Raw genomic sequence first — 27854 nt, 5'->3', positions numbered from 1 at the left:
TAATGTTATGTTTGATGCACGGCAAACAGTACAGGAAAAGAAAAAATGGACAACAGATAATAAAAACAGTCAATATTTTATTTACATTAATAAAGACAACTTAAAATACATTTGGTTTGACATAAGAAATGCATACTAGTCTTTGTAGTCAAATTATAAACAAATCCTGTGACCAAACAAAATATAAAATATCATTCAGCATTGAAAACAGCAACAAGAGGATCAACAGTTAAGCAATGGCAAAATAATGCAGCATAATCCTGGATTTATAAAGACCACATATATTCATAAAATAAAATGAGAATTTCTTTGTAACGTGTCATACATGAGACAGCAAGCTAAATATATGACTTTAGAAACTGTAAGAATAAAATAACTTTTTTGGAATAAAAGGAACAATTAAAATGGAAGATGGCAATGCTTTATGATTTCAGTCAGTCTGTAGTTTGAACAGACAGAAGCAGCAAAAGTTACTATACGGTCATAAGAGACAGATAGCAAACTGCATATTTAATCATTAACCAATGTGGCAAAACAGTGCAAATAAACAGCATTACATTCCTTTAGCATCCATGTGTCTTCATATTTTTAAACATTAGCTCAAAGCAACTCCCTTAAGGTTATCAGATGTACAGCATGTCATCATTACCTTGAGGTTTTCCCATGAGAAACAAGTCATGGAAAATTATTTTATAAAAGTATGTTCTCGCTGATTTAACTCAGTAGAATACAGTCATCACAATGTGTGATTCAACTTATATGTAGATTCACGTTTAATTTTTTTTTCTCATTCAGAATAGACATCACCTTTTTTTTTTTACTATGACATTTTTTTCTCATGTCTGAAGAGTAAAATGCAAACTTTCCACGACCCAAATTATTTTTTTGACACTAATATTTTTGTGTTCCTAATTTGAGCATTTAGGGAATTGAGGGAAGCTGGGATTAATATTAGCCTACCAATGAGAACATGCTAGGAAAAGTGCGAACATTTTTTTTCTTTGGGCCCTAACCATCATGAGAGAGGGAGGAATGGTTTCTTGGTGTAAGAGTGTTCTTGGGCACGTCATGCTCCAATGTGGTAAAATCCATTGTGTTTGGACATTTTCATGGTTAGTTGGATCCTCCCTCTCTCCCCTCACTAGAGTATGTAAGTGCAGCTTGGTGCTCACAGGAGGTTATACACCGGAGTTGTGCATGTTGGGGATGGGGTAGAACTTGGACACTCGACTCTGCGTGGTGGGATTAAGGCATTCAGACTCTCCACTCATTTTGAAGAAGACTTCCTGCTCCTGGAGCTTCCTCTGGAACTCCTCCTCCAGTGCCTGCAGGGGGCAGCACACACAAGTCAGTGGTTTTGAATTGGATTACACCAAAGCTGCACAGTAAAACCCACATAAAAAACCCTTTTTACCTTTTTCCGGGGCCTCAGCTTCTCTCTCCATTCTTTTATTTCTTGGTTGTGCTCTTCGTCAAGTTCTTTCAGCTTCTGTGTCTCATGTTCGATCAGCAGATGGCATTTCTCATTCTAAAACATAAAACAAGTAAGCATATGTCATCCAAGGAGTGGGAAGAAGTGCCCTTACAACAAAGTTCAGAGCAAAATCATCATTTTAACAGACTGGCAGATTTTGAGTTGGCCATATATTAAATATTTTTGGTTCACTGTGTTTATATGGTTTCTAATTGGAAAAACAGATATCCAATTAGAATGATCAGGTGAAGAAAGCATATCTTCTGTATCCTCAGCATTTCCATATACATGCATGTACAAAGGTACTGTATAAAAAATGCTGCAACAATGGCCTTTGGTCTACAGAAAACACAGAGCTTGTCTTAATATTGTGGCCTTGATATAGTTGCTGTCAAGTGTGTAATGTGTACACATCTCTGTCTCCATGGTTACCTGCAGCTGTTGCAGTTCCCGGACGTTGGCGTCACACTGGAGCTGCAGGTCTCTCATCTGATTCTCATGTTTTTGATGCTGATGGAGCTTCTCATTCTTCTGACGCTTCTCCTCCTGAGCAGCAAACTGCCAAAACCAAAAAACTTATGCATCAGACAACAGACAACCATTAAATCTCAAATTAAATTGTATTGTTGTATAAAATAAACTCTTGTGCACACCTGTTTGATGCGCTCCCTCTCCTGCTCTGGAGTGACTGCTGCAGTGACTGAGATGCGGAGGCTCTTCTTAAACATGGCCATCCTGGTTTTGGCTTCACTCCTCTGGATCTTGGGAAGACGTCCTCTTTCCTGAGTTTGTTTGTTCTTCAGCTCCTCAATCAGGCGCTGGTTATAGCGCTGCATCTGCTCCATTTCCTACAAAAGCAGGAATTTTTGGAATTAAGACAACTCAGCAAATACCGCACAGAAAACTAATTGTTGACATAAAATAGCATCTCTGAATGGTAATTTAAAAATAATGAATGCTCTAACCCAGGGGCTGGGAGTCCCCAACTGTGAAAAGACGGACACCAATTATAACTTCAAGTGGCATTTACTTAGTTGTTTATTGTTTTATTTTCAGTTAAAATAGTACCGTAACATTAAATACAATGTCAGTGTTAAAATCATATCTTGAAATCATCTTGCTATCCCCAGCTGCAACCCTATTTTGGGAACTCATGCTAATCCACCAGTGGTTCACTGATTAAATAAAAAGATAAAAATGTAAAAGAATAAATGGTTAGATTCTAGTAGTAAATGTATTAACTGATGTTCAGCAGAGATTAACCAATATGTTTTTTTTTCCTGGCTAATGCCTGTTTAGAATCCAGAGAAACCAATGGCTGATATTTTTGGGTCGATGTGTAGGACTGATTTTCCTCAAATGATCTAAACTTTATCTAGTCTTACTACAAGCTGGAAAAGAGAGCAGTGTTCAGATAAAGCTTTATGCATATTGTTTATGCATGTTTAGGCAGCTGATTGGGCTAAGCAAAGGTATGAACACATTAAGCACCAAATGTAATTCTCTACAAACTGTTACCTTCTCATGCCTCTTGAGCAGCTGATGCCTCTGCAGGAAGTACTGGTCTTTTAGCTGCTGCTTGAGCTGCTGGTGCTTCTCCTGCAGGTGGCGCTCCTCGAGCTCCCACATAGCAGCTTCCCTAGCTACAGCACACACACAGAAAACACACATATTATTTTAAATGTCAAAGTCCACACGCACATGCTAGCTGAGCAAAAGCCATAGAGAAGTGTAGAAGGCTGCTGAGACATGTCCTGCTCCCACAATGATGACCTCACACCATGGCAGCGTCTGAAGCAGCTGCTGGTTTGCATTTATCTCAGTGTCAACACTGATATTAGCGTACGCAGTTGAAGCTGGCTAAACATGGCTTCCGTTTTGTCAAGGGCAATTTGTCGCTGAATGTTAATGTGCTGGCTGTCTGGAGCTTTAGTGTCTCGCAGCTGTGGAGTGGGAATCCAATATGGTTTTTTTCATATGTTTTTCTCATCATTTTGAAGTTTAATAAAATAAAATAAAAAAAGACAGAAAAAAAAAAACTGAATCTCAAATCTGTTTGAGATTGATTTCTGCAGCCAGTTTTGAACGAGACTGAATACATTAAAAACAAAGTTGCTTAAAAATCTGGTTGATTACTCATTCGATCAGTGGCTAAGTGAGTAGAGATGTTAACTCAAAGGTTGCTGGGTAAGGATATTGCACACTGTCAATGTATTCAAGTCATTTGCTTCTATGAATACCTTAATGATGAATTGGCACAAACTGACAGCCAATGCTGAGTGAATGACTTATGAATCAAATTGTATTAATTGAATCGTTTAAATCTGCATCTGCGATTGGGGGTTTAAATTGGGCCGCCTGAGGGCTGATTGGACGAAGAGGAGGTGTTGTGAGCAGCAGAGGAGTAACTGGAGTGAGGTGATGAAGGCTGAGAAGCAGGCAGATGGGAACGCAGTTAGATCTTCCAGGCTGAATTTATACTAGCTCCATTTATCCTTCAAAAGGCTCCTAAACAGCTTTGAGTGAATATAACATTATGAGATGTTCTCGAACAAAATCTTATTACATCTAATTAAAGGCCCAAGCACGATACTGGCTGAACCGATATCATGGAACCGATACCCGATCCAGCAAATTTTTCAGTATTGACACTGATATTCAATACCAGTATTCTTATTGGTGCATCACTACTATTTATGCATAAATAAGTACTAAGAAACAAGAAATTTGAGAAACTTAAGATACAAATTTTAATCTGCCTTTTTACATACAAAAATTTCAAAATTTTCACCTAACTCACCCAGTCACTTCTCCTTTCTGCTATTGTCCCATAAAAATCCCTATAATTTAAATAAAATACTTCAACGGTCTACACTGCAGCCCTACATACACTAATGCAAAAATAATAGCAAACATACAACACCATTCACTGATAAGGACACAGAGGTGAACTACTGAATGTTTCACTGACCTCTCATGAGCTGCTGCTTGTGGTTGAGGCAGTCTCTCTCTATAGTGGAGATTTCCAGTTTGTGTTGCTGGATGATCTTCTTCAGGGCACCGTCCAGTTCCTGTTGCTGCTTCTGTAAGAACTCCTGCTCCTTTGGGGTCAGAAACAAAAAAATTGTGAGGAATAAGGAAACAACCAAAACCAAACAACCCAAACCAAACAGAACTGCCAAACGCACTAGATAAAAGTCACAGTACAATAGTGTCCTAATTTTGTGTAATGAAAAACACACAAGATCACGTCACAGCAACTCCTGTAGGATGAAGAGACAGACAAAACCAGGTATAAAATGTTCACATATTTACAGAAAGAGTCCTTTTTATGTATGCTGGACATTTAGACCTGCATTCACTGCCCTTAGGAACTATCCAATATAAATGTATTTCCCCTATTGTTGAAGAAACGTTGTCCTATGACTGGGCGATATAGTGATAAATGTTGAATCGTCATCTCATCCATGAGATGATATACTATTTGGAGCAAATTGTCATATCGTGTCAATCAGTGTTTTTTTGTTTAATGCTGCTCTATGCCCTAAAAAACCTTCCCCTACCTACTCCTTCTATCAGTCTCTGATATGCTTTGAGTGAGTGATATTCAAAAACAGCAAATCATTTAATTAACCTCTCAAAGACACTATAAAGATATTAAGAAAACATGAATTTTGATCTGACTCTAAGAAAATGGTCATACAAATCTTATGGCATATCGCCCACTCTTAGTTTTTACTGACTTAGCTTTTTATTTATTTTGTGAACATATCTACTCTGAAATGCCATTTTAAAATAAATACACCTATTAAGATTATGTATTCAAATTAGTCCATTATGTACAAGAAGAGTTACAGTTTAACAAACTAAAACTGGTGTATTCTACGGCAACAACAGCTTCTTTTCATATTTTTGTCCAAGATGTTTCTAATAAATTGCAACAAATATATCATATTATCGACTGAATTACAATGCAGTCATATCATTATTAAATGAAATATTATATTTATGTTATATTATACACAGCATTTTAAACATTGACAATTCAACGGGAAAACTTGAGACAGAGTAGAAGAAGAGAGCCACTGCACGACCACAGCGATCAAGACTCAAAAACACAGTGCCCATGCTTCAGGTGCTATTACACACTAATACCCCAAAGACAAGAAGCACGTAAAAATATGGGCCAACGAGAGGGAAATCCACTCCTGGGAGGTGACTTACATCCTGCATCTGAGCGTTGAAGAGTGCACATGAGGACAACTGAAAAGACTGAATCATAACCTGCGCCACTGCCTGTGAAGGAGAGGGGGACAGAGGCACACGCACCAGCTAGAGTCACACTGTACGCTTACATAACGGAAGGCCAGGGCAATTTAGCCACAAAGTTACGAGGAAGCTGTCATTAATTATTAGTAATATACACAGACTGTTTGTTTTACTTTGTCATGCTAGGAAGTGAAAACGTTCAGCATGTTCAAGGCAGCCTGTAATTGAAGCAGTTTGGTTAGGTTTTCATGCTAACAGCAACTTATGCAATTTTAGATTTGCATTTATACATATATACATCTCACACATAATCCTTATAAAAAAAAATAAAAATAAAAAAATAACCTGCATTTTTGTGTTAAAGGGCGAAAATGATACATGGGTCACAAAGACCAAAAAAAGAGAGAAATAAGAGTTGTGAAACACTATTACTGAACAACGTTTCTGTGGGCTGACTCTAGTGGATCATGGGGGCTGCAGTTTGAGCACTTATTTTATTTAGAGACAAATTTATTAACGTTGTTATCTTCCTTTGGGTCAATCATAATTTTGAACCACCCTATCCATGGTTTAGTCTCATTTTAGATGTTTGTCCCTAATATATGCTGATGTTAAGATATAATGTGGTTTTAGGGCTGGTGGTACTTGAAAAGCCAAATATTACCTTATGTGACAAGATTGAGAACCACTGGTGTAGAGTAAACCTCACTTCTAACCCTGTAAACCCTTTCTAACCCTGGAAAGAATCAATGAACACGCTAAACAAATGACTAAAAGTACTATTTTTGTTTTCCTCTACTCAGACATAAAAGAGAGAATAGTAGAGAAACAGCAGTAGCTTACATTGTTACATAGTTCAGTGTTAAATGTTTACCTCTGCACTCTTAGTGAGAGACAGGTCCTCCTTTAAACGTTTCATGAGCTCTTTTCTCAAGTGTTTGGGGGACTGCCCGACCTCCAGTTTCACCTATGATTTGGGTTTGCAGATACTGGTTCAAATGCCTTTTTCTTTCAATCATAGCAGGTCCACCCTGATTACTTACATGCATAGGATCATTGAGAGCTCCCACCACCAAATGAATGTAGTTTTAAATGTTTTTATCTATTAAAGTGTTTTTTAATACATACTTTTTTGTAAATCACGTAATATTTGAACAGCAGAGAATCAAAAGCCACCAGAAAATTTTGAGCAGAAATAAAAAGAGATTTAAGCAAAGAGAAATTAATTTGTGAGTCACTTGTAGTAGAATATTTAGCATATTAAACAATCCAGGGAAGGAATAATGATTGTGAATCACTTTGGTCAGCTGAAGTTTTAAATGTGCTATACAAATAACTGAATTGAATTGAAACATAGCATTATTAGTTATTATTAACATTCTGTAAATTGAGCCCAGCGCTACAGTTAAAACATATTAGAAAATAGGCATTCCCATCACCAAAGCCACGTCACACTCACATCAGGGCACACAATTATTCACAATATTACAATAAAACAAAGAATATAACACATTTCAATAGAACAAAAGCAGCTAAATCATCCCAATATGAGACGGGTATAAAATATAAATGCTGCAAAAGCAAAGCATCGATAAATTGGGCACACCTTAAGCATCTGACAAGAAGAGAAAGCACTTGCTTAGCATGTTTTGACCTAAGATAGAGGCATTCTGAAACTTTATCAGACAGTTAAAAATAGTGCAGCCATTGCAGCACTACTTGGCAACAACCACCAGAGTAGTTCATCAATAATAAATCCCACAAGCCGTAGAAGCATTAAAGCAGCCATATACGCCCATCATCTCCACACCCACACCACAGTGCACAATGGCCAGGCAGTTTCCTTAAGATTTTTGAGCCAGCGATAAGTACCCACCACAGACCTGTCACAATCGTTACAGTATTGACTTATCATTCAATTTGTAACGTTATCTTGCTCAATATTTGTTAAAGGACATTTGTTTCCATTTCTATCTTCCAATTGTGGCAGAACAAAGTGTGAGCACAAAACTTTTTAGCAAAAAACAAAATAGACTAAAATAAAAACTTTTTTTCCAATTTGGTTGTGTTTATTGCAGTAAAATAGTTTTAAAACATGTGTCCTTGAGGAGAACCTCCTCTTGCTTGTTACCATAGAAATGTGGCTGTAATTTTCCATAGTATGTCATGAAACTGTACAGCAGAACATTCTTCATAGAGACAGACATGTTTTAATTTTCTATTTCAGTGGAATCATGCAGGTAATATGCCAAATCCAGAGTTCCAAGAAATCCAAGTTTTAGTCAGAATTTTATATGTGGTGTGCGAACGCATGCTAGTATAAGTATAGCTGCCAAAATGCTAATATTTTATAGTTATTAAAAGTTGATATTTAATGCACCTCATGTTTTAATTATAACTGAGTCTGTTTAGAAAAGGCTACACTCATACTTTATTTATTTAAACTTCAGAATTAATTATTAATATATATTCTATAGCAAAATATCAGGGATGTAATAATATGATATACAGTAATAATGCTAATCTTAACAGTACTGTGATATTAGATTAATAATAATAATAATATTATTACTCATGGCACTGTTGAAATGATACTTAGTGTCACCAAGTCTTTGCTAATTTCTTAATCTCAGCTGTAATCTAACAAACCCAATATTGCTACATTCCTTGAATATTTCATCCTTCAGATTTCCTATTGTGACAGGTCTAACCCCCATGGCTTCACTACATGCAGCATTACACATTCTACAGACACTCCCCACCACCACATGCTAAGACTGAAGCTGACAGAGCTCTAAGAGGAGCAGCCATGCAACACACCAGCGTACCTCCTTCTTGCGGCTCTTCATCATGTTCTGAAACTTTGCGAGCTCCTTGTCCTGCTCAGATTTGATGCGTTTGGCCTCGTCGCGGAGCCAGCTGGTGTGGTCGTGTTCTAAACGTTCGATCGTCTGCTTCTGCTTTTTCTCTAGGTTTTCCACTTCTGTGTCGTACTGGCGCTTTTTAGCCTGAACATGAATGCAATCAAGATCAGTTCAGTGTTACAGTAATAAACATGGTCAGGTTAAAGGTCTTAAATTAGTGTGCAGTGATTTGAACTTTTATTGTATGAACTAAAAAAAGATAATTGTAAGAATGTAAATCATATAAATCGATACCCTAAAAAGTACACCTATAAGTAAAGTGATCTGCCCCATTTATGTCACATTAATTTAATAATTAGTGATTGAAGGTTTTCACTGTTGTTTGGACAGGGTGTCAATAATGGTGTGCTACTGTGAAAATGTCATGTTTTTTCATAATAATTATAATGCTAAAATATATTTTATACCCCTAACTTTTATTTCATACAGATTTTCATTTTATTTAAAAAAAAATCTGAGCTACTACTGCCGAACCAGTCCTATTAGCATGCATTATGTCAGAGAGAACTACCACTATACTACATTTTACCAACTTGGGGCTCCAAATGTATTTATTTATTTATTACTTATAAGTAGTCTATAACTATCCATGGTTTAAGTTGACTGTAGTTTGGGAGATGAAAACATAGACCTTATACATTGCATCTTATTATTATGGGTGGGCGATAATGACAAAAATTAGCATCTTGATTATTTTTTGCAGTAACTCAATAACAATATTAGGAGAGATATTTTAACAATGCATCAGGAAGGTACTAAAATGTGAATAGCAAACATATGAATGGGCCATAAAATTAACCACAAACGGGCAGAGAGATCATTTTATACCCTTGTTTGGAAGAATATGCTTGATCTTTCTGCATCTTTTTGTGGTATTTTTTAGTAGTTTTAATTATAGAGGATATACTTGTTATTCTAATTTTGCATATCTCCAAAATGACAATTGTTATATTACCAATTTTCCGATATACCTCCTACTTCTATTTTAAACTATCATTCACTTCATGGCACCAGTGTTGTGTTTTTGCCTCAGATGTGCCCAACAGTATTTGCTACACCTCACATTTCCGAGGAGTGGGCCAAAAGGTGTTGAAAGCCTTGAGCGCTGCAGAGCATTGAGTGACTCACGGTAGTTTCCTGTTCGAAGCGTCTGTAGATCTGCTCTCTCTGCTGCTGAAGCTTGTTGCTGAGCTGCTGCTGGGCCCTTTGCTCCTCTTTTTGCAGCAGGCGAAGCTCTCTCAGTTCTTGCCGCCTGGTGAGTCAAACCACAACAAGCTAAAGTTAAATTTAGCCCTCTGAAAAGTCTACTACTCACACTGCTGTACAGGTTATAGTTTATTCAAGAGGAGGTTTGTAAGAGATTGTGTTACAGTAGGTGTATTTGATTATAGTACAACCCGGGCAACAATGAGTCCAGTACTGTGGGCAATACTAATGCATTACACAGGGGAATAAACAAGCCAGGGTTTTTTAAAAGAGCACTGGAAAATCTGATGTGTGGTTGAGACGTGGTCTAGTCAAATGTTGTCCTGTGTAGGTTTGAAACTACAAGCCACAGTCAAGCGTCCATTTATAACACCCTTATAAAAACAAATACAATATCATATAAGTGGGCTACAGAGTCACACACCTCAATAAAAATAAACATTCAGATTTCTGATTTCGTTTCCATGTGTGATGTCTGTCTTGTATGTCTTGGAGGAGCAATGAAACATCTTCACTCCAACAACTTTTTGTCCAGTTGACAGATTTTAATTTTTCTTTTACTATTTTCATGTGTGAGGGATATTTCTAATACTAGCATGTTCAAAGTAGAATATTTTACTATAAAACAAAACAAAAACACAATTTAAGTAATTAGTATATCCTCTAAAGCAGTGCTTCTCAATTATTTTCTATCATGCCCCCCCTATAAAGAAGAAAAAATTCCCCCCCCCCCCCAAAAAAAAAATAAATAAATAAATAAATAAATAAATTAATTAATTAAATAAAATAAATGAAATGATATAATGAAATTTAATTAAATATCAAATAAAAAATAAAATTAAATAAACATCAAATTAAAACAAGTAATTTAGCAATTTGGTACACCACCTTACATGATGCTCAGTGCTTGTGCTTTAAGTGACATTTACAAAGCGGGATGATTGTTGTTAATATTTGGCACGTTTACGCTGAAAAAACTCCAGCGTCTTATCAGCGTGACTGAGGTGTAATGAGGTGGGGTCTTAACTTATTTGGCTTCATACTGTCCACTGCCACAGCAGACACTGGTCTGTCCTCGTGTCCCACCGGAGTCACGGTGAAGCCAAGTGCTAAATACGCTTCATCAGACTTCGTCTTATTTTTCGGGTGACTTTACCTCCGTCTATATCCGCCTTTCTTTTCATCCCTGTTAAAATATTTTCCATAGTGTCTCTTTAGCAAAAGTGTTTCTTGTTCACTGCCCTGTGTCACGATCTGTTCGCTCTCTCCTGCTCTTTGCTGTGCGCTGCGTACAGCGCGTACAGTACTACAGTGTCATACGCGGAGTCATACGCGCCCCCCCCCACGGCATCTCACCGCGCCCCACTATTTGAGAACCACTGCTCTAAAGTAATAGCTTTAAAATAAAAGCCTGGGGTCTGAGGACAAATTGTATACTAAATAGCTCTTTTGGTTTTATTTAACACTTTTTTTATTCATAGGATGTGGTAACCCAAAGTGAGAAGCACATTCTTTCGGAATTAATAGTGTATGATATGTAAAGTAATAGTCACACATCAGTTTCATACAAAGTAGCTGCAGTGTGTCCCGTGTCTTTAAAAGGCCACATGGGACATGACAGAAACATAACATTCATCAGAGCGGATAACCCATCTGGCGTTTGTAAAAAGGAGTGGGAGTTGTGAAAGCGATGAAAAACTATTTATGGCGGTGTGTTAAATGGGTCATATCCCTTATTTAGACAGTGACAGTGCGTGTGTGTAAGAGTACAGTAAGAACAGACCCACCTGAGGAAGCGCATCTCCTCACTCTTGGTGTCATTATCAGACACAATCTTAGACGTGGTCACGCTCACCTCCACACCGTCCACCATGAACTTACGGGTCTTCTTCAGGGTCTTTTTCTGACGTTTGGCATCCTAGGAATATAAAGGGTTAGCACACTGTATCTCAAACTGGTACTTGAGACAGCGCTTTAGCATGTGGGGAATTTTTGCCAAATTTTAGACCTGGTTTAAGTCTGGATTAAACCTGGAATAGGCCTGTTACATACTTGATTTATATCACGTGGTACTCAGAAAGCCACATTTTTCTTTGGTGATTCTTGGTGTGAAAACTTTTTTTTTAAAATTTGTTTTTGTAAACATATTTCTAATTAATTCAAATCAAACAAACAATAATAAACAATTGAGTACACAGTAGTATAGTATGCAATGTAACCAATGTATGCACTGCTAACATTCTAACTACACTCCACTGTCAATTTAAACCAAAAAGACTTGATCCCTTTTCAGCAACATAACAATGCAAAGGTGCTTGACTCAACTACAAACAATACAGGCCAAGGAGTTTGTGTTTCCCATTATTACATACAATAGTGGCCCATCATAGTCTAATCCCCATACAAGAAAAACAAGTTGAACAACTGTGTAACAGTATTACTACTTGATCAAAAAAAATACTGAAGGTGAACTATGAAACTTTTCAAGTAGAGAGTCCACCACTTGCTTGTCGCCATAAAGAAATTATTGCTTTGCCTATAATGTTCCACAGTACGGCATTAAACTATGTCTAAGTGGCGCCACCAGCCCAAGTGACTATAAGATCTGTGGAAACTGGAGAGGCAAGTCCGCTTGTTCTGAGGTATTTATGTAAAAATACATACTGAATATATAAACACTAGATTATGTGGAACATTCTGGGCAAAGCAGTAGATGCACCTTTAAAGGAAATGTGCAGTGTAATAAGTCAGTACTGTGTCATGCATTTATTTTGGTCACTTTAACATCTGATGGTCAACACCCTGCTGAAACTCTACACTATATAAAAAAAATATACATTAATAAACTGTCAAAGAGACACTATTACCTGTACAGATATGGACCCGCCTTCCTTGGTCTTGGTAAGGAAGCTGGAGATAGACAGATTGAGGTCAAGGCTGCTGCTGTCGGCCGCTGAACTGCTCCCTGAATCAGAGTCTTTTTCTCCTTCAGGTTTGACAAGCGCTGGACTGCCCTGCTCCGTCTTCGCCTCAGAATCCGTCTCGCTCTCTGGGACGGACACCGCATCTTGGGAAACGCTCATATCAGCGCCAACATCCTTCTCCTCCTCTTCTTGTTTGGGAGGACTAGTTGGCACCACTGTTTGGGACTCTTCTTTGCTCTCAACACTTATCACGCCCGTAGACACGATTGCGGGTTCCTTTTCTTCAACTTTAACATCAATTATTTCCAGATTTTCTTCTTTTTCTTGTACAGAATTCTCCTCAACATTTTGAATTTCTATGGCCACTGTTTTCTCTTCTACTGTCTCAGTGGTCTGGCTTGGTTTCTTTTCTTCATCAACTAAAACTTCAGGCAACAATTCAACTACTTCTTCCTTCACGCCTATGTCTTGATCTACATTTAATTCTACTGAATTCACCCCTTGACTTATTTCTTCTACAGAGTCTTTATCATCTTTTATTACAACTGTATCTGGCAACGTAGGAGGTGCTACTATCTCTTCTTGTTCTAAAATAGGTTTGCTAATTTCTTCATTAGCTTCTTTCAATTCTGTAACTAGATCCTTTGGTACTTTGGGTTCCTCAGGCTGTTCCTCCATATTTTTCTCTTCAGCTTTTTCTGCTAACTCTTTCAATTCTTTTTCTAGATTTTCTGGTACTTTGGGTTCCTCAGGTTGTTCCTCCATGTTTTTCTCTTCAGCGTTTTCTGCTATCCCTTCATTGCTAATATCCTCTTCTTGTTTCATAATTTCAACAACATCTTTAGTAGAATCGTCCTCCATTTTATCTTCTACGATCTCATTCTGTTCTTTTATTTCTGGTGTTGTCCTATCTACAATTACTACAATTTCTTCTTTCGTTTCTGGTTGAGGTAGATCAACAGGAGCAGCTGTACTATCTTCATTGTCTGGTTTAGCATCTTCAACTTTTTCAGTGATGTCTTCTTGGACTTCTTCACCAGGAGCTTGTATGAGGTCTTCATGGCTGACCTCAGAAACATCATTGAGTTTCTCCTCCTCTGTTTTGTCCACTTCGCTTGTTCCCAGGCCTTCGTCAGAGAGCTTATCACTGGTTCTGTCCTCCGCGGGCTCGGCCTCTTTATTCTCCACGACCAATTCCAGAACAGTAGCAGCGGGAGTGACTTTCTCATCTTCTGAACTGGCAACACTGGCATCTGAAGGTGCGCGCTTGTGTCCACGAGGCTACGGGGAAAAGAAATGATTAGAGGGGGCTGTACCTGACTTTTACTGTCTTAAAAATGTGAAAAACAGAACTAGTTCATTTAAAAAGGTTGCAGCTGTTATTCCTCACTTACCTAATGCATTCCTAGCATGATAATTATTCGCCACAAGTTTATAAGTGAGTTTCACAACTTTCAAAGGCGATTCACAGTAATGTTAACGATATCTAGCATGACAACCATGCACCTCTTAATTCTCGGACAATAAAACGCTTTACAAATAGATTCAGGCAGTACACAGACTTATTTTGACCTGAATGCTGCTTATGCAAAAAATCGGGTACAGGCCTGTTAATACAAAGGTGTGAGTGAGTATGTTGTATGTAAGTACTGAAAAATCACATACCAAAGGAGTTTCTGGTTCTTCCTCCTCTTCTTCCTCTTTGCTATCTTCGAGTTCTTCCAATACTTCAGCTTTGGCCTCCGCGATAAGCTCTCGCAGAGGTTTATTGTCAGTTACTCTGGCAACAAATGGGTGCTGTAAATAAAAGTATCATGCATTAAATTACATCTACTAACAAACTACCAGTATGTATATTTTTGTGGGACCCCTTCTGTGAAACATGGTATAATAATAGCCAGATAATGGAACTTCAACTTTATTCACTTTATTCTGTCTCACCTACTTTTACTTGTGACAGCTACTGACACATGCGTCTGTTTTTATGGCATTTGCTCTTAAGCAGTAATTATATTCAATTCAATGGAGAACTAGAGAAATAATAATTTACACAAAAATTCAACAATATATCCTTTCTCTGAGTGGCTTGAAAATGGCTTGGTAGTCTGTTTATAAATAATGTGCTATCAAGATTGGCAGGCCAATACATGGCAGGAGGGATACAATTAATGGCAACTTAGTGAATAAGCTGGATAGATTTCCTTTAGCTATTCCAAAATGAAAACACCAAGCAATCAATACTAACCATTTCACATTGCCCAAACAGTTCAAAAGTTGTTTCACATAATACCACGTACCTGCAACAGTTGTGGTGCACTCCACCTATTGTCCACATTCTTATCAAGCGCCCTCCTTAGAAAATCACTGAAGTCTGGAGACCTTTAAAACAACAAAATCATTAAATACATGGCCTATTCTTTCATTGTGGCCATTCAACAGGGCATAAACTATTTCCTGTGGCTTTCACACACTTAGTGGTCAACACATCTGAGTGCAAACATTCCATTGGCACTTCTCTTGTTATCACCACTCCACTATCTCACCAGCGTGAAGGATGCATCAGCGTGGGTGGCTCAGACTTGGCTATTTTCAGCAGCACTCTCATCGGGTTCATCTCGTGGTTAGGGGGCTCGACCTGGGCCAGTTCAATCAGGGTAACGCCCAGGGACCAGATATCGGCCTTGTAGTCGTATGGGCGGTCCTTGGAAGTCTCGCACATCACGACCTCTGGGGCCATCCTGGAATGATGAATCACAAATGGGATTAGATGGATAAGGAAGAGAAAGTAATGCAACAACATTTTGAAAATATAAGTGGGATTTAATGACTATGTTGAATGTAGTAATATGAAAATAACAAAACATAATTGCAAGTCAAGGCTATATTTTATTATTAAGGTTCTACTTAAAAAGCCCTGTACCTCATGTATTTGAGCAGAATTTGTTCTGCCTCAGTACAGTATTTTGCATAAACAGTTCTTGGGGTTAAAATAAGTCCACTGCACGCGGTCTTCATCCAATCATAAAGCGTTTTATTGTGCAATAATTAGGAAGTGAGTGTCAGAAACCAGAGTTGTGATGCAACAACTGCTAAGAGTTATGAAAAGTACTTATAAATGAATACCGGTAATTAGAATGCTCAAAATGCATAAAGTATGTGAGTAATACTTTAGACCAGTGAAAACTGTTTGAAATGAACTAGTTCTGTTTTTCATGTTTTTAAGCCTTTAAATTTAAATTAGTTTTGGTTATAGTAATGGGTAAAGCAAGACTTAATTTTGACTGAACAATGTCATACAAAAAAAGTGAATAGACATGTATTCCTTGCATATATGTAAAGGGTTGAGTGAGGAAGAGCATCTAGCCAAATTTAAGCTATTTATTTGTGGTAAAAACTTCATTTCCTTTACCTCATTCCAGTTTAATTTTGTCTGATGGAAAAAAAACAACTTACATTCACATTAGAATTGCATTGAATGTGATTTTACCATAAGTCAACTAGTAGATGTTCTTAAATTATTGTGTTATGTCTTTTGCCTTCCTTTGATTGCTAAGGTCATCTGACAGTGAAGTATACTTAGAAGGGATTTAGTTGTCCTCCAATCATGACATGACAACATTTTAATGGTACTAAAATAGATTATCATTCCAAGCTGTTAAATTGGAAGACAATTATCACCAGAAATTGGAAGAATGGCCTCTTGTATCCAGACTGCATGACTCACCAATATGGAGTGCCAATGAAAGAGTCCCTTCTCTGTAGCGTCTTGGTATTTTTAGCAGACACCCCAAAGTCAGCTGCAAGCACAAAGACATTCATTTGATCAATAATCGCAATAATAAGTATTACAAGTCCAGAAGAAATAGTAATGGAAGTAATGGAAGAAATGCTACAGTCAATGATCAAAATATGTTGAGTGGTAAAGGGTCAATTCATATGGGATATTGTGGTTATACTATATTTTAGTAGTTGAATGAACACAGGTTAATTTTACACAGTCAAATGTCATATGTCATATGTGCTTTCTCTGTTTTAAGTAGATTTTGGTTAGTGCAGTGGTTCTTAACCTGGGTTCGATCGAACCCTAGGGGTTCGGTGACTCAGTGTCAGGGGTTCGGCGGAGGACAAGACACACACCCGACTCATATGATTCGCGGACTGCGAGCGTCTTTAGATGACTTTTTTAGGAACAGACTTTGGTGTGAAAATGACATGAGAATGGCACTTGCCAAGGTGAAGCCACGCGTTTCTGAACTGGTCTCTCAAAGGCAACAGCAGAAGTCACACTGATTTGCAGTAAATATTCATTAGCGCAGGGGTCGGCAACCCGCGGCTCTTTCAGCCTTATACTGCGGCTCTGCGTAGCTTGGGAAAATAAATTTCAAGTATTTAACTGAAGTGTATTTTATTTGTTTTAGTTCTTTTTTATTGTAGTTTAAATTGGAAGATTATTGTGACCTTGAAATATTAAAATACAATATATTTACAATATATTTTCTTATTTTTCCTTGATCAAAATAAGCGTCACACTCGCGGAACAATGTTAAAAACAAACACTGCTCTCTTCTCACAGACACAGACACAGCTCACAGTCCTGCGTAAAGACACAGCCCTGATTTTCAGACGCTGTGCGCACAGTTACATTGGAGCAGGAGCTCCAATGTAACTGTCGCCCGTCCCTCCTGACGCGCTAATAAGCTTGTCCGTAGATGTATAATGAAAATCCTGAGAGGAAATGGCCACATAAATCTATTTGATGTAGTGACAAGTATATTATATCTGTGATAGATCTGTTCTTGTCTCCGCGATGACGTTTCACGTATAACACATCAGACACGTTAAAAAGTAGAGCCACAAGAGAGTGAAAATGAGCCAAAACAAAAGTCTTTGGAGAGCTTTTTAACAAAGGAGAAAAGGCCAACTAAGGAGCCAGAAGAGGAGCCTACAACCACCAAGAAAAAGGAAGTTAAATTTAAGAGACAATACCAGGAGTCCTACTTAAATCTGGGTTTGTCGTTACAGGTGATTCTCACGCGCAGAGTCCGCTCTGCGTAATATGTGGGAAAAGCAAATGAGACAATGAAACCTTCAAAACTGCTTTGGCACATGGAGACTAAGCACCTGGGATTAAAAGATAAGCCTTTAGTGTTTTTTGAAAGAAACTGTGGCGCAGACTAGACATAATCACACTGCGGGTGTCATTGTCTCTCATCACTGCTCGATGGGTCCAACTCATCACAAAGACACAAGTGCAGGGCTCCCACTCATGGAGCGGTTCGGTGAGTTGTATTTTTTATGCACATAACTTATTTTTGCCATATTTATCTGCCACGTGTAGAAGGCTTGTCCGTGAAAATAAAACCTATATTATTCCGTTACATTATTATTATAATTATATACAGTGTTATCTTCATTTTAGATGTCAAAAAGTATTTGCGGCTCCCAGTGTTTTATTTTCCGTGGAAACTGGGTCCAAATGGCTCTTTGCGTGTTAAAGGTTGCCGACCCTGTAGCGTAAAAATTAGGTGGAAATTAGGTGATGGGTGTGTGTTAAAATGTAAAAAATAATAAATAGCATAAATACAATAAGTTCATTATTGAAATACATAAGGTAAAACATTTAAATAATTTCAGTGTGGTAGTATTAAAAAAGGTCATGTCTTTGTAAAAAGGTGTGTAATTTGTTGTGAGTTCATGCATTGTACTGGTTTTATTCTTTGAACACAGTGATGTTAATGCACGATTCATTTTGTGCACCAGTAAAACATACATATGTCTTCAATTTGAAAAAAAAAAAAAAAAAAAATTTAATATATATATATATATATATATATATATATATATATATTAAAAATTTTTTTTTTTTTTTTTCAATAAACTAGGGTTCGGTGAATGTGCATATGAAACCGGTGGGGTTCAGTACCTCCAACAAGGTTAAGAACTACTGGGTTAGTGTATACTTATATAGCCATAAGATATCCTCACAATTTAAATGGGTGGCATAGTGGTTAACAGCCTGACACCACAATGGTCTCATGCGTGTTGTTCCTGAGTCCAGGTGGGTTTCCTCTGCTTACCCTCTGACCAAAAGCTAAACTAAACTGTTTATAGAATAATAATCCTCCATGTAGTCTCAAGGCACAACACTGCGGGTCGCCCACAGCTCCTGACAGGCTGGCCCTAGCAGCAATGAAATCAAATGTCAAATGCAGACTACAAATTTCCATAGGGGAACAATAAAGTCAACCGCAGCTAAATAGCAAGCTTAGCATACCATAAAGAAAAAAAGAAAAATAGACAGACTGATACATTAAAAAACAAAACATCAGATTAGCAGAATTGGCCATGTATCTGTTATGTGAAACAGTTGGTCAGCTAGCTTTAGCAGCATGTACACATTAGCAAAACACAGCTGAGTAGCATTAGCTCCTTGTTGACTGTCAGATAATTGCCGTTTGCAGAGCTTTGTCATGACCCTCTGCCTACAGAACATGAGTCACCAAGAAGACAGCAGCTAAAGAGGCTAAAGAAGCAACTATTCACATTTTTTGTCTCTCCCCATGTATACATGTATAATTATACATGTAACCATGGGGAGAGACAAAAATGGTGAATCATTAATGATTCACCATTATGCTCTCTAGTTATTATGTTGAAACAATAGAGCCACCTTCTTCCCCTTCTAGAGTGAACATGCACACAAATACATTATATTATGCCCCTATAATGCTCATTTAGATAGTAATTAAATACTTATTGATAACATTAACTCAGACTCGTGATCGTGCTCACAAAACATTTTTCATATGAAGAATGTACCATTTAATTATTATTTATCCATGTTTGAGCCATAACGGTTGATCTGTACTAGAAACCAGAAGTCATATAGCTCAGCTGGGGTCGTCATGGCAGCATTTTTCTAATTAGTGTATTAGGGCCAGGCCTGCAGGGAAGATATGACGGGCCCCAAAAAACGAGGCCAATTAATTATGTCAGTGATGATAATTATAATCAAATAAGTTCCAATAGGTTATTACATTTCTAACCACACTGAGTAACAGATTGCTCGATCACAAAATCCCTTCAACTCTCTCAAACTTAAAAAATACAAGTTCTCTATTTATGTATCTTGATTTATAAAGTAATCAAGACACTATTGTGACTGTCCAGGACAGTTCATCAAGCCAACCAACCTTTTTTCCAGTTCTAGTGTTTTACTTTCCAGCTCTAGTGTTGCTTAGGTTGACATAGCACAGTTTTTGATATGTCATTACATTAATAAAACAACTGCAATGCCTTGTTTGAAGTCTTGGCATGCCTAAGCTGCCTTCCCAGTCCATTAAAAAGACACTGATTGAGTTTTGGAAAAGCAATGACATAGGAACTGTTAGCCTTGTACCTAGCTTGACGTCTCCCTCTGATGAGAGCAGAATGTTTCCAGCCTTCAGGTCCCGATGGATAATCTTGTTCTCGTGGAGGTAAATCAGAGCCTCCAAGGTTTGTTTACACACCACCCGGATCTGGGGCTCAGTCAGGGGTTTTTCCAGTTCTGTACAAGACAAATACACATTAAAATATTATTCCAACAAAGTCAAGGTCTTTTACTTTGGTACAACTATAAACTCATAACAGCCATATTGAATGACTAAACTGCCACTGAAATGGTAATCATCAAATCATTAAATATGTGTTGTACTTCTTTGCAAAAACAACACCATGACTCAATTGTGGATTTTTAAAAAACAAACAGAACGGCAAGACACCTTTTTAGGCTTCAAAAAGTTAAGTCTTTAGAAGTGGACAAACATTCCTTCACGTTTGAGCTGCAATAATTACAGAGTTGGAATGGTCACAGCAAAAAGAAGGATGACCAGCCAAAGCTTAAGCATGAAATAATAATACAAATTTTTAAAGTGGCACAAGAAAGAACAGAACTCAAGAGCATCGAGAACACCCGTACAATTTACTATATATTTTCCTTATTAAATTGTGCATAGGACTTACCCAGCATGATGGCATCTACAGCACCGCCTGCACAGAACTCAATCAGAATCTGCAAGACAAAAGAAACGTAGAACAATTAGTGAAAATAATAGTGTTGTCTCTTTTGCTCAATTTCTAAAACATACTTATTCCACAAGTCAAAAAAAATGTAAAAAGAAGATTCAAATGGGCTATACTGCCAAGTTTAAAGCAGCATTTTGAGTTCTATGTTTTTAAGTGCAAGTGCAATTTCATTTTTTAATCTGCTTTAAATCTGCTATTGTTATGCAATGATGACATTTTTACCACCATGAATGCTACCAAGTCTTCTTTTCCTGGAATCCTTTGGGTATTGGCATGACCATAGCAAACGCATAGTTGCTACTTAATCTTGCATTAAACCACTGTGTTCTTGGGCTTAACACTTCACCATTTCAACCCTCTGTCAGGCTGAATATGGTTTATTTCTAACCTGGCCAGCAAGCTGAATTCTTATCTTAATATATAAGGGTTCACAAGCTCACAAGAATCCATCTGGCCCGGGTCCTGCTGTTGTGACTGCCTGGTTAACTAGTCGTTCAGCCCACATCACAGCAATATACTTTGGGTGGAAGCCAAAAGTGAAGCCAAACCAACTAAAACAAACATGCAATGCAAATAGACATACTACTCACTATTTTATTTTGAAAAAAGTGCAGAAGGTAAGCACTTTGTGCATTTGTGGCCAGAACAGATGTCTGCTTTTCTCCCAACCGAACTAATGTTTGTGGAATGACCCAGGTTAGTTTGTTTCTGGATCATAATAAATAAAGAATTACTCAATAAGACGATATTACACACGACTGCGGAAGTGTGTTCTGTAAAATCACATTACATTGTTATTGAGACGTGAAACAGTGCCTGTCCCCAGTTGTACAACAAAACCACAAGCTTCTCCATCTTTATCGGGAAACACATCTCACAGTATCAAATGATGGGCAAAAATCAATGAAAGCTACTACCATGCACAACCCTACTCTGGACTGACTGGATGTTCCTGTTTTGCATGATCAACTGTCACGGTAATCTTATTCTTTTATTTGTTATGTGAGGTGTGACAGACAGAATGTACTTTTCATAAACTGTTACATTAAATACAGTCATTGATGATTCATATTTAAACATATAGTATTACATATACTTAGCAAGCATATTTATAGACCTGGTGGCAGTCCATTGGCTCATTGTGCAGCACTTGTTGAAATACTTGGACAGATACATTTCTCATGCAGCTTTAAGACGGCCTACCTGCGTGAACCACTGAATTATTCACAGGCACTTTCTCTGGCCACCAAAACCACTCCATTATCTTTCCTATAGCTGTGGTCAGTCCACAAGGGATGGTCACATGACACCACCTGCCAAGACCTAATAGCTGCAGGGCCTCTTGCGGCACACACTGAACACGATCAACTCACCCACAGCGCTGTTACATTGACAGGGAGAATAGATACTCCTCTGTTTGCTGGTAAAGTGAGGGCAAAGATGCTACAGGAGAATTGGATTTCATAATAAGCCATGACGTCAGGGAAGTCAATGACATGATATCCGTTTCTGACCGAGTTACAACACTGATTCAGAGCTGTGCAAGTGTGAAAAGAAGACCATAATAATGTGTATTGATAAAAAGCTTCCACAGAGAACATTCACTTCTTGAGAAAAATTGAGGCATGCATGTGTCACACTGCCAGCAGGGACGGGAACTAAAGAAATGGAATGAGATGAGTACAAAAGAAAAACGATCGCCTCCCACCATTCAATGTTACACAACTTGATTTCAAATTGCACATCATGAAGACATTATAAAGGAGGCCGCAGAGTAAATATTTTATAGAGATGCCTTTACATTTAAGTATGTGCTTAAATGTTTTATCTCTAATGTAAAATCTATATCTGAACTAATTAGCCTTTACTATAAATGTTAGTGTGTTACATGTTTAATGTCCATATTTATCCCTATCAAATAAATGAATAAATACATACATAATTCTTAAATATAATCTGTGTACAATCAGAAAGCAGATTAAGCACCTCACTTTGGGTTGCCACATCCTACGACTAAAACAGATTGTAATGTATAGTTTTTTTAAGCCAGCTATTGCCTTTTTAAAAACATGTGGAATGCGGCAAATAAAATCTGTCCAATATCCTGCAAAGATCAAAATGTTTACCTAAGTCTTAATGGGTTGAATCTATTATAACATCTATGTAGCCTCAAACAGACAACATGCAATGTTAATAGCACATGTTTTGCAATGGTGAAGATTTCCCTTTTCCTTCGGCAGAAATTTTACTTCTGTAAATGACTGTATGAAAACTGCCTGTAAGTCTTTAAGTTGATTTTCATAGAAACGGTTGTTCAGATTGTTCAAATGGACAGGAGGCATCTGTGTGCAGTAATAGTCCATTGCTTAACCACCTTGTTAGCATCATCAGCATGAATTATTTCCCACACATTTAATTTGCTTTAGCTCTACATCAGCTATTCATGTTATTGTCATATTGTTAGCTTGTACTACGCCCTGTCTCTGTATAATAACATGGTGTCCAGTTTGATTCATTTGTGCCTCTCCTTGCCTGACTTCTCACCTGTCTCCTTGGATTCACATCAACATCAACACATCCCCCGTGGAACTTGTTTTTGTCATACACTCACAACTCACCCAAAGTTTTCCCTCAAAGTAGAAGGCATCCAGCAGCTTGACAATGTAATGGTGGTCGCAAGAGGCCAGGATGTCAATCTCCACCATGTAGTCCTCCAGCTCATCCTCAGTCTTTGTGTCAATAACCTTGGCAGCAGCCAGAGTCCCATTCTGTTTGTTCTGAGCCTGGAGAAGAGGAAAATAAAAGAAAAGCTGTGAAAATGCAATCATAATACACAATAGAAGTAGATGGTCAAGGCAAATAGGTCAACTGGCATTTGTTATATATGTTTATTATGTACATCTAAAAGATAAATAGATCTATATTACTGACCTCATTCTGCCCCACCCATTTCTTTGTGGTGGCAGTTTCGGTTAAGTGGGAATCCCATTCATTTCAATGAAGAATTTGGGAAAAATGTTGCTGCTAAAATATGATATAAAGTAGGTTGACTTGTGTAACGTGTTCATGTGACCAATAAGTCAACAATTCACCAATTCTCTGGGAGGCTTTAAAGCAACTTTGTAATCTGTATAGAACTTATTTGCTGTCAAGATCAGCAGCCCCATATAGCCCTGTCAAGATAACATATTTTAAAGTGCAATATATTGCTATATATTACTATTTTTTGCTATTGCTATATTAAGTAAAATATAGATGGTAAACGATAACATTGATTTATAACACAAAAGTAAATCTAAATCTACAGTATTAAAAACCAAAAACCAAAACATTAACTGCGAAAAAAAATAGAATGAAACACTTAAGTACTAGTGTGCATCAGTAATGAGTCATAAAAATTATTAATTCAACCTTCTGCAACTCAAATCTTACCATATAGCCAAAAAATAACCCCATATTTCCCAGTCGTGCAAACAAAAAGTACCCACTATAAATACTGACCCCCTAAAAATATAGTTCCATTTAACATACAACAAACGATAAGTCGATATAGTAATTATCATAACAGGCTTAGCCTCATTCAATATAATATAACCCGAATGACGTGGCTGTGCCCATGGCAACTTTGGCTGCACTCTGTTGCCTTCTTCAAAAGTATCACGTAATGTTGTTGTGACATGTCTGGTCAGCTGCCTTAAACAGATTTAATTTAGATATAACTCAATCAGAACCCCTAATGAACCTAATCGGACTGCTAAAGATTCTGTTCTTTAGCCTACAAGCAACTGCAGAATTCTCATAAATTTTGATTAGACTAAAACTATTTGTCTTTTTCTTGAAATTAAATTTTGTAAACATTGATGATTCAGTCAAAACAGTAATGCAAAGTACATTTATGCCAAGTAGATTTTAATGCCAAAGTGTCAGATTGTTGACATTTACAATATTTTAATTTTAATATATAATTTTTATTTTAATAATTTAAGATCATGCAATTTGTGGGGTACAATTGTCACTGAATGCAATCTTGAACCAATCCTTTTTGTCCAGTATAGTTACTTTTAAATGTTTATAACCATAGAATGGTCAACAAAGTGATTTTGTGATGCCATAGAGTGGATTGTTTTACAGTATATGGGAGAGCATTTCAGAATATGGGGAGCCACCATAGGCTCTTCTTTTAATAACAAACACTGCAGATGTTATTTTACTAAACAACTAAAAGAGAACTTTGTTTTTTTTTCCACATAGAAACAGTATCAGGGTGTTTTGAGAAAAAGTGAACAGGGAGGGAGCTGCATTTGAAGATTATGTCACACTCTATATTTACATTTTACTGACCTGGCCGCATTGTCTGGCTGTGTTGCTGGGAGATGACTGAATTCATTAACATTAACAAAATACAAGGTTTATGGAGAGCTTAATGGATAGAGGTGAATTGTTCCCTTTTAAGATCTTATCAGCCATTTTTGTACTGTAATACTGAAGAGACATGAAATAGAATCACATCCAAACTGAAGAATAAAACCATACAAGCATTATATCCAAACTGAAGAATAACTCCCCCCCCCCTCCTCCCATTAGCAGCTCACTAACTTTGTGTTGTAGACTTAAATTAATTCAACTTAATTCTGCAGTTCTCCAGTATGCAGACAACCTTAGCCACCCTATATCCAATATTTTCTGTGTTAATTTGTAAAAAAAAAAAAAAAAGAATATATATATATACATACACACATATATATATATACACACACACACACACACATACAATGATCCTATCTGTGTATTCTGTAAAATACCACACCACTGATCTTGCCCTTTCCTTGCGTTACAATGTGTGACATATAGGCCAACAGTCTTATCAGGTTGTTTGAAGATTAGTTTGACAGATAAACAGCCAGGGTTCTCAGGAATAGCCAAGTGAGTTATAATATTTATTTAACCATGGGGAACTTCATAATGCAGCTGTATTGGAAGTGAGAAAAAACAACATTATGTAACTAGTTTATAATTGTACTACTAGGCCAAACCAGTACAGGTTATGTTAAAAGGGTGTTTAAAAGAGCTGATTCACACTTTTGAATCTTCATCACCCCCGCCCAAATGAGGCAGCTGACCAAAGCCTGTGAAATTACCTCCTCCCTTCCTCGAACAATAACATGGCTGGTACAAAGAAAATAAAGTATGCTGCCAGCTTAACAACAGAACGACAACTGTTTCCGTTCGTTTGTACTGGAAAATTTGACTTTAAAATGATTGAGGAGGCTATATTTTGTGATTCAGAGCCTGTAAGAACAAACTGAGGGTTAAAACATTTCCCAACATTTGCATAGGCACCTGTTATTTATCCTTCACATCAAGCCAACTGTTCCCTATGCAAACAAATGCACTTCAACCAAATGCTCGCTTCCAAGGAACATAACTAACAAAAGAAGGGATTACAAATCCTCGTGTGTGCTGTAATACATTTGGTTTCCCAGTCTTGTGGGTTTATATTGATTTATTCTTCAATGGCAATGAATGAACCACACCTTGAACAGTCTGAAGTCAGTGACACGTCAATGTATGTATTATATTGTTAGTATACAACCAGCTACCTCAGTAATATCTTTGGAAAACAGTCAGGCTGGTTAATAAAGGTTTTATAGTCAGCTCTGGGTCACATTTTATGACAGAGAAAGTGAGAGTGTGCAGGTAACATGGGTGCACTTCACTACTCTACAGGGGTTCCTTGCTTTGAATGGAAAATACAGGCCTGGGGGTGTAGACTACCTCTCTATGGGCAATATTAAAACATGAATTACAAAATCATAACAGTATTACAGTGGTAGAGTGACAGATTTTGCCAGCACGTGCGCTAGGTGTCATGTATTACCTTGTAGACTTTGCCAAACGCGCCATCTCCCAGCTCTCCGATGATCTCCCATATCTCCTCGGGGTTCACGTCTCTGTGGACATGCTCGTACTGTTTCTTCTTTCTATCCGGCCCAAACTTGAATATCTTCCGAAAATTGAAGAAAGACATGTTCTGCGGCGAGGCACGGCGGTTATTTCCGCCTCAAACACGTAACGGTTCCTCCCAAGCGGCTATTGAAATAACAGCATCGAGGTGTGAGTAAAAGCAGATATTAACATGTTTATCGACACGTTTCATCGGAGGTGACTGTTTCCTAATCACATCATAGCTAAACCTGCGCAGGACGTACGCTTTAGAGGAGAGAAGAAGAAGAGAGCACTTTCCGCCTTGGCTGCAGTTCAAGTATCAGATGACAAACAGGTCCATTAGCAAGGAATGTAGACCAATAACCAAACAATTTACAGAGTTATCACCATGTATATACCAGCGTTATGACGAAAAAGGCCAGTCAAGGAGGAGACCGCATGAATCAGGCTGCCTGGTGACCACACAGAAGTTAGCGGACTATTGTTAAACTGCAAACACACACTGTACTCACTTCCGTTTTAGCGCGATAGAATAAAACTAGCAGCAGTTTTGATTATCTTACTATCGATGTGAATGTACGGATACAGACCAAAAATGATAAGAATAACCAATATTTACGTAGACACTTAATATTTATGCCTGCCTTGCTACTACAAAATTAACTAACAGGCCTCATGCTTTTACTTTGAAAAAAATGCTCAGACCCATTTCCGGAACTAATCGGTGTTCCACGTGCGCGCTTTGCTGTCGATAGTTAGCGGTGTGTGTTTCCTGAAAGCAAAACCCTCCCTGGCAGGACGTGCTCAGCCCCTCCGCCCCTTTATCACGCATACATCACGCTTACTCCACTCCTACTGTGCTGTTTCTGTCGTAAGGATGAAGTAAAGGGAGAAGCACACGTTTCTGTTTCACAATGTGATACATGTTTAATTCAATGAGACAAATAACAGCCCAGAATGAGCTGCATAGATGTGTGTGGTGCGCATCATGCTCACAGGGAGGCTGCTAACAGCTGATCAGATAAACGCGTAGGCAGGCCTCAT

At 37.7% G+C, this 27854-nt stretch overlaps 1 protein-coding gene across 5 annotated transcripts; it reads right to left on the bottom strand.

Annotated features, from left to right (window-relative positions):
* Positions 1-63: 63 nt before the first annotated feature.
* On the bottom strand, positions 64-27320 carry slka (STE20-like kinase a). Of its 5 annotated transcripts, none has more exons than XM_055227461.1 (20): positions 27074-27320; positions 26743-26954; positions 23483-23647; positions 20802-20850; positions 20197-20346; positions 16522-16594; positions 15341-15535; positions 15095-15176; positions 14463-14594; positions 12741-14078; positions 11661-11791; positions 9796-9919; positions 8572-8751; positions 6618-6710; positions 4446-4575; positions 2993-3117; positions 2128-2322; positions 1907-2032; positions 1415-1528; positions 65-1325 (listed from the first exon to the last, which is right to left on the bottom strand). In XM_055227461.1, exons 2-20 carry the CDS (start codon positions 26890-26892, stop codon positions 1179-1181), a joined length of 3699 nt encoding a protein of 1232 aa, XP_055083436.1. In that variant the 5' UTR covers positions 26893-26954; positions 27074-27320; the 3' UTR covers positions 65-1178. The 5 variants fall into 5 exon arrangements, with proteins under 5 accessions (XP_055083439.1, XP_033835958.1, XP_055083436.1 ...); XM_055227462.1 differs by having other exon boundaries at positions 27209-27303; XM_055227464.1 differs by lacking the exon at positions 6618-6710 and having other exon boundaries at positions 64-1325; positions 27074-27271.
* Positions 27321-27854: the final 534 nt, after the last annotated feature.

Source organism: Periophthalmus magnuspinnatus, chromosome 15 (assembly GCF_009829125.3).
Source record: "Periophthalmus magnuspinnatus isolate fPerMag1 chromosome 15, fPerMag1.2.pri, whole genome shotgun sequence".
Lineage (NCBI taxonomy): Eukaryota > Metazoa > Chordata > Actinopteri > Gobiiformes > Gobiidae > Periophthalmus > Periophthalmus magnuspinnatus.
This window is presented reverse-complemented; position numbering and strand designations above follow the sequence as displayed.

Bases quoted from the DNA above. Each gene is read 5' to 3' on its own strand.
- slka (XM_055227461.1), bottom strand. From the start codon at position 26,892: ATGTCTTTCTTCAATTTTCGGAAGATATTCAAGTTTGGGCCGGATAGA. The intron at 23,648-26,742 runs GTAATACATGAC...CCTCTTCTCCAG, and splicing joins CGTTTGGCAAAGTCTACAAG to GCTCAGAACAAACAGAATGG. The intron at 1,529-1,906 runs GTAACCATGGAG...TTTATGTTTTAG, and splicing joins GGGAACTGCAACAGCTGCAG to AATGAGAAATGCCATCTGCT.